The 7594-nt window shown below is 41.8% G+C and overlaps 1 protein-coding gene across 2 annotated transcripts in view; it reads right to left on the reverse strand.

Moving 5' to 3' along the window:
• The window catches only part of LOC148899558 (breakpoint cluster region protein), a 41850-nt gene extending 34461 nt beyond the window's left edge, over window positions 1–7389 (reverse strand). The window contains exon 1 of one of the 2 annotated variants that reach the window (XM_088994888.1): window positions 5497–7389. In XM_088994888.1, coding sequence (XP_088851014.1) covers window positions 5497–6835 — 1339 coding nt within the window. In that variant the 5' untranslated portion in view covers window positions 6836–7389. The remainder of the gene's footprint in view (window positions 1–5496) is intronic. The other variant, XM_088994887.1, reaches the window with a different exon arrangement.
• Window positions 7390–7594: the final 205 nt, after the last annotated feature.

The raw sequence follows: 7594 nt of genomic DNA on the forward strand, positions 1-7594 counted from the left end.
TGTGTCCGGCGCCACCATGTCTGGACATTAGGGATATATAAATAGGGCCGATACGACCAGTCAGACTTGGATAGGAGGCGAAACGTCCGAAACCTTCACTTTTGTACAGATGACGGCTGAAGAAACCTTCTCATCGATGGACCACTCCTGTACGACTGAGAGCTTACACAGACGTTTTGGGATAAATGTAACATTCAAAAGTCCACTGAAACTTTCAACCACATCTCAACAAAATCAGTAAAAAGTGCACCAGAACACACTTAAAAAGCACAAGAAGGTAGGCCCTTATTTCAAATGTCAATTATAAAGTGATGTAATCAGGGCCGGGGCCAGACCTACAGGCTACGCATTTAGAAAAGAAAATATGCTGCTAACTGAGGGAATGGATGTTGAACACTCTTTTACAGGTGGGGTAAGGGAAGTGGCAGCCACAAGATGTATTGAAGAAAATCTAATGTGGAATGCATTTAAAACTCTCAATTAACAATTTATTTTATCAAGAGGCCATGTCAGAAATGACAAATGAGTATTTATATCTTGCGGTTGAAGCTAGAGGGCAGCCATCTAAAATGGATTGGATTGGATATGCCTTTATTAGTCTCGCAGTGCCATTTTTACTGACATTTTTATTTATTTAATTTTTAATTAATTAGTTTAATCAGAATCAGAAAGATTTTAATAGTCCCGCCATGGGAAAATTTGGTATCTACAGGAGCAACATTTAAAAGAGTGGGGGGGGGGGGAGGCAAAAGATAAAACAAAGTATTCTATGCACAAAAGAGAATGTCAGGAGACTGAAATGCCAGAACAACTGCACAAAACGTTTGATAAAAATAACTGTACATATAGTATATACAAGTATAAAAATCACATTTGCTATATGTAACTGTATTGACTTGACATAAGGTGGATGTGTTGTTTATTTGTTTATGTGTTTGTTTATTGATTTATCTTTACTGAAAGCACTGCTGTCAGTGCATGTTTTGTGCTAGCATCACTGTATGTAGGTAGTAATGAGTCCCTCTCAAAGACCCTTGCTCGTGGTTGCTTGTTCCGCCCACAGAAGTGAACCCTGGACAAACCTACCCTTACATTACTCCCTCAAGCGTTTTTGATTTTAAATACTACTTTCAAAATTAATGCACTAATGTCATTTTACATTTTATTTTGGCTTGACAACTTTTCAAGAGCCTAGGCCCAAGGTCATCAATTTTTGAATAGCCACTCAGAGATTGGGGGGCGGATGAGGTAAGCCCAAATCTCGTCTAGGCTCATCACAAATTCCCTCAATGTGCAATTATGTGTTAATTTAATTTATGACTAATCATTTTAAAGTAATGATTGAAATTGGGTTCCATCACAAAATGGTCATTTCCCCAAAATTATGTTTAAAGCACTGAGTGGCAAATGAGAATGACTTTGCTGCTGTGAAATGTAAATTTCTCCAGTGCGAGACTAATAAAGGCAAATCCAATCCAATCCAATCCAATCCAAGAATGCCAACCAAAAAGAATGACATTCATCCCAGAGGCAAGCGATATACACTTCATGCTGATTATATCACGCACGATCAGCTCGTTTGTCACATGCTTTTTTGTTTCAAAGAGCTTTGGAAAGAATCACCTTACATAACAACACATTCTGTGCATCTGCCTAATCCAACCTGCATTGGATGATTCTAAAGAGGCAGAGGCAAACAATTTCCTGCATCCCGATCTCGCTTTGCAGAATGTTTGGCTTTGACTCTGAGGTATGGGAGATTACAAAACCACAACAATACAAGTTCTCAACTCTCTCCTGACTGCTTTCCATGTCATTCCAAGTAGGCCAAAATCACTTTCCTTTTCCCACTTAACATTGTTACACAGTTACCATTTCAATACTTGCCCACAATGACAGATTCTACTCTTGTGCTCACACACAACAACAGGAAGCACTGATGACCAGCATTTCGATTGGAAGCCGCGTGACATACTTTAAGCCATTCAATCCTCTTTTTGAGTGAGCAGTCAAGGCTTTTCTCTCCCCACCTCCCATGACAAAAGAGACTCCCTAAATTCATCACGCTTGACAAAACCCTTTAGGTTAATTACTCTGCACCAATGACAACAACACTGATGTATGCTGACACAAAAACACAGAGACTGGACAAGGACGGACGGAGTGACTGGGAAGCCTGGGGGCAGGAGCTGCCTTGGTCGTAGTCTTCTGTGAGCGCATTTTAGCATTCAGTGGGCCACAAATAGATGACGGCAAAAAAGTGTGTAGGTCAGCTAAAAAAATAATAACATCATAACATCTCTTAATCCCCATCAGTGATCAATCATCCAAATCTATGAAAGCACATTTTGTTACAGGAAACCAAGTAAAATTAATTTCCCACTGGAGTGTTGTGTATCGAAAAAAAGATGATTAATGCTGCAAAGAATTAACATTCATTCCCAGGCTTTGGCGAGAATGTGTCTTAATGCTCATTATTGTGCGAAGAATGTGCATTTCATTAAACCTAGTCTTACTTTTGTAGGTCACATCAGTCATCTCATTAAATTTCCCTCCTCTGTAGGTTAACAGCATCATGTGTTAAAAATAAACATCATAATAATCCTGGCCAGAAAACATGTAGGACACCATCATTAAATTGAAGAGATTGCAGGAAAATTTTAGACAGCAACGGTATGGTGACTTATTCTCGTGCAAGGCCATTCGTTATAACACATTTTTCACTGGTGCAACTTTGATGTATGGTACTCTTTACAACATTATCTTCACATTCTCGGGAGTACATCACATGCACGCACACATGCACACAAACACACGCACTAACGCAAACACATGCACACACACACACACACACACACACACATACACGCACACACACACACACACACACACACACACACACACACGCACACACACACACACACACACACACACGCACACACACACACACACACACACACACACACACACACCACAGGACCTCAGGGCAAGGTTTAGTGGCTGCACATGTCCGGGATATCAGGATGTGATTTTTTTACCAATTTCATATTTTTTGCCAATTGATTAAAGACAAAGGTTACAAAGGATTATGTTTAGTTCATTTTTTGATTAAAGGAATACTTGTTTTCACATTTCTTTGTACAACGTAAATTGATGTAAGTTGAGGTTCATGTAAACGCTTTTTTGAAAGTTTGTTTGGTATCAGGAGAAATACAGCAAACCTCTGAAGGGGTTGATGTTGTTCAAGAAGGTCAATGTCATTAGTTTTTTAGGGGGGAAAAATCTAAACATGGGCCATTTTTTCTGGCCAAGCACTGATCCCAGATCTATAAATATTGGTTGCATGAACTGAAGGAGTTCTCTCAACTAAGAATAAAAAGCCGATTAGTCACCCCAGAACAGAAGAGGGCAATGGGTGATTTTTCTCAAATTTGGGAAATTAGCGCTGTTACAGATCCCGCGTGATTTATCAGTACACCCCTAATTGAAATATATTTTTGTCAGAAAAAAAATATTATTATGAGCAAAAATTATTAATATGTGAAAAATTCTACTCTGTAACATCAAAAATCAACAGACTTATTGACTTAAGACATTGCATTGTTTTGAGAAAAAGTTTAGTTATTTAGTCTTGGTTTATTTCTATGTATGAGTAAAAATTAAACACAGTATCTCCTTCTGATATTTTACCGCTAATTGAGTAAATAATATTCGTGCGACACATTAAAGGAAAAACAAAACAATAAGTAACATGAAAAAACATTACACTTGACATACCTCTTATCATGTCAAAAGTTGTAACTCATGAGTTAGAGAAACCACACGGGCCTACTACCAAATGGGCAATAGTGGTCCATATTGAACGGCCACTTAAAGGACAACCGACGCCCCGGACAAGTTGTGTCCATAATTTGTAAAATCACTTCAAATGACTTCTACTGAGCGTATTTTACAAAGATTCCACAGTATATAGCTATATTTTATGTTTTAAGACTCGCGCTGAATATTCAGGAAGTCTTGTTTTCGAGTTGATGACGATGCCTGACGTGGCGTCCCGTCTGGAAGGCCCCTGTCTGAGAAAGCGACACACAATAAATTTTGGGTACTTTGTTTGGTCTGAAAACTTTGTGTTGATCCGTGTTGATGGCGAAATTAGGAGGAAAATACATAAATAACGCGATGGTGAATCGTTGTGTGTTGCACCAAGACAACTATTTGATATTCGCTGACACAAATTCCCAGCAGACAAATCAGCCCATTTTCAACGGAGCTTGGGCGCCATCTCGTGCATTTTCTGGGCACTACATTGGAGTCCAGACGCCTCAAAATGAGACGGAATGACTTCTTTAATCGATTGCAAACATTTATGCTTTCCTCTTCAGAACTATTTGAATCATATTCATAACTGGATGAGTAACAAGAAAGCATCTTCTCCGAATCTGAAACCATTGTTTTGATTCTCGAGCAAGGCAAGACATCCTGGCGTGACGTCAAGAACAAGGGGGCGGGAACTTCTGAAACTGAAACTTTCTGAGGTCCTTTAAAGGACAACCGACGTCTCCGGACAAGTTGTGTCCATATTTTGTAAAATGGCTTCAAATGACTTCTACTGCGCGTATTTTACAAAGGTTCCACCGCATATAGCTATATTTTACGTTTTAAGACTCGCACTGAATATTCAGGAAGTCTTGTTTTTGAGTTGGTGACGAGTCCGTATGTGACGTCACTAAAGGACCGCCCTTTACCGTAAAAAAGACGCATTGTAGCGGTCCTTCCATCACATCAATGTATTTTGCTGTATGTACCTGTTTGGTCTGGGGACCTCGTGTTGCACCCAAAAGTCACCAGGAGGCCAGAAGAGGGCATCCAAGCTCCATATAAGGAATTTATCAGCCTGTGGAAACGGAGGTGGCCACAGGAGGTCGCCATTTTGTGCCTCTTTTTTTGGGTGAGAGATTTTCCCCCAATGTTGCCTCAAAATGGCAAAAATAAATTCTTTAATCGATTGCAAACATGTATGCTTTCCTCTTCAGAACTATTAGAATCATATTCATAACTGGATGTGTAACAAGAAAGCATATTCTCCGAATCTAAAAGCTATTGTTCTGATTCACTAGCAATGCAAGACATCTTGACGTGACGTCAGAAACTGGGGGCGGGACTCTCTGAAAATGTCCAATTCGCAGCTCAATGTTTTGCAGATTTTGGACACTTCAAGTCATTTTTATTGGTGTTTTGCATTTGACTAAAAATATACTGTGTGTTTTGGGTATTTTAGATGCTATAAAACATTTTTCTGGTGTCAGTTAAAAACAAAAAAGTGACGTCGGTTGCCCTTTAAGTAACCAAAATATGTTTCCCATGGAAAGGTTGATCACAACAAGAGAGGGGAGAAAGAGAGAGTCAGAGAGAGAGAGAATCAGAATCAGAAAGCCTTTGATAGTCCCACAATGGGGAAATTTACAAGAGAGAGTGAGAGACTGCTACTGAACTTACCTAGATCGCCCTGAACACTGTTGTCATGGGAGGTTCTGCTGGATGTGGTGGACTCCCCATCACAGGGCCAAGGTTGCCCTGCTTTATGTACTCTGACCTGCTCAGTAACCTCCACCTGCTGCTTCAGATGTTTTTGGGATAGGGCTGTGGGGGGGCTGCTGCTCTCAAACGACTGCTGGGAAGGAGAGCGACTTTTGTCCCTGAACATCTGATAGGTTGTGGGACTGGGGGAAACATGATTGGACTGGCCTGAGGAGAAGTCCTCTTCGCTGGATGTCAAGTTTTCATTGGAGCTGCAGTCTGGGGTGTATTCCCCCCCTCCTCCATTGTCATCAAAGAAGCCAGGAGAACAGGAGCGCCGAGGCCATGTTTGATGTGTGTTCTCCTCTATGCTGTGGTCTCTAATGTGGGTCACCCGAGTGTCCCCCTCAATCATCATCCCCCCAACATACACGCTGGTGTATGGTTGACACTCAGCTGCCTGTCTCTCAGGTTTTCCTTCTTTAGAATGGACTGCGCCGTCTTTCAGGAAGTGATGGGTGACCTCTGGTGGGTCATATGACCCATTATGACTGCAGTTCCCCCCAGTGGGTCGCCCTCGTTGAAGACACTTGTTTATGTCCCCTGTGGGGGCTGATAGTTTTTCTGGGACGGAATAAAGAGACCTCTTGCGTTCCATCTGCATGGCCTGACAGCCAAGCGTGCTGATCTTGTCTGACACCTCCCTGTCGTTAACTTTGACCAGTCCTCGCTCGTAATGGTACTCCATGTTCACATAGAACGGCTTGTCTGGTCCGCCCATCATTGACAACCCTCTGCCATCGGCAACTGTGTTTGAGTTGGCTCTCCTGATGCGCTCAAAGTTGGATCTCAGAGCCGCAACTGAACCCGGTCCCACTGGGAATTCGGAAATGTCAGACTCTTGGCGGACAGGTGTATCCTCACCCTTCCGGTTGGTAGCCTCAACCTCTCCTTCTGAATTTGGTGTCCACCTTTCTGTTTCGCCAGGTGCTGCCTGCGGCTGCACTACTGATACGTGCTCTTCGTCAGATATATGGATGTCTGGACCATCGGGAAACGTTTCATCACTTGCCTTAGAAATCTTTTTAAACCCCCATCGCTGGCCATCATAAGATTTCCTTTCTTTCGCAAGAAGGGTCTGTAGGTAGATCATCCTAAAGCGTTCTTTGTTTACTTCCTTTTCCAATTGCTTGATGGATGTCTTACATTTGTCCAGCTCCTCTTCAATATCGCCCATAGAGTGCAGCTTCATGCATGGCGGATCAGAATTTGGAAACTGGGCTCTCCAAGCCTCTACAAACCCGACTGGTTCAACCATTGTTTTCTGGAGAAATACTACAGGTACTCACAAAAAAATTACCCAAAAAATCCTTGCAAACAATACGATGAAATCAACCTCTTGTGTCCGAGAATATCCATGGTGCTGTCAAAATAAGGGGTCATGTGAGGGTCCGCTTCCTGATCAAGAAAGCTTCTCAGTTTTTACTTGCAGACTCATGCACACACACCCGGAAAAAAAAAATCTGAGGTCCAGTTTCTTGACTCCTGAACAGCAAATCCAATAAATTCGCAGTTGACCATGTGCGCTTTCTTTTAAACTTTCATTCTCGAGAGATCCTCTATCCTCTGTGTTTGCTGCCAGAATGACTCGGAACACGCTGGTGTTTTGGCTCGTCGTCGAAGAGCAGCTCTAACAGAAGAGGCGGGGCATTCATGTGTGTTTACTGATCCTTGTCCACAAACAAAACATCAAACTCAAAAAGTCGAGAATGCTTAATTCTTCTGAACAACGAATACAATTGAGTACCAAATGCGTTGTCGCCAATCAAAGTGAAAAAAGTACAATATCGACACCTTTTCAGAAAACAGTTCTCTTTCAGAAACTCTCCCCGAGGCTTTTCAAGTCATTTGGAAACAACGCCACCATTATGCGCGGATTACGCTTGGTCCTTCAAAGGTCGGTGTGAAGCAGTTGTAAAGAAAGTATGATGGAATAAAAATTCTGAACATCGCCACCTGACGGTTTAGACGGACCGAGCACGGGTTTTCAAGGACTACTGTTTGTCAAGGCTAACAA

This window comes from Hippocampus bargibanti, linkage group LG04 (genome assembly GCF_051943395.1).
Source record: "Hippocampus bargibanti isolate YZ-2025 linkage group LG04, ASM5194339v1, whole genome shotgun sequence".
Classification (NCBI taxonomy): domain Eukaryota; kingdom Metazoa; phylum Chordata; class Actinopteri; order Syngnathiformes; family Syngnathidae; genus Hippocampus; species Hippocampus bargibanti.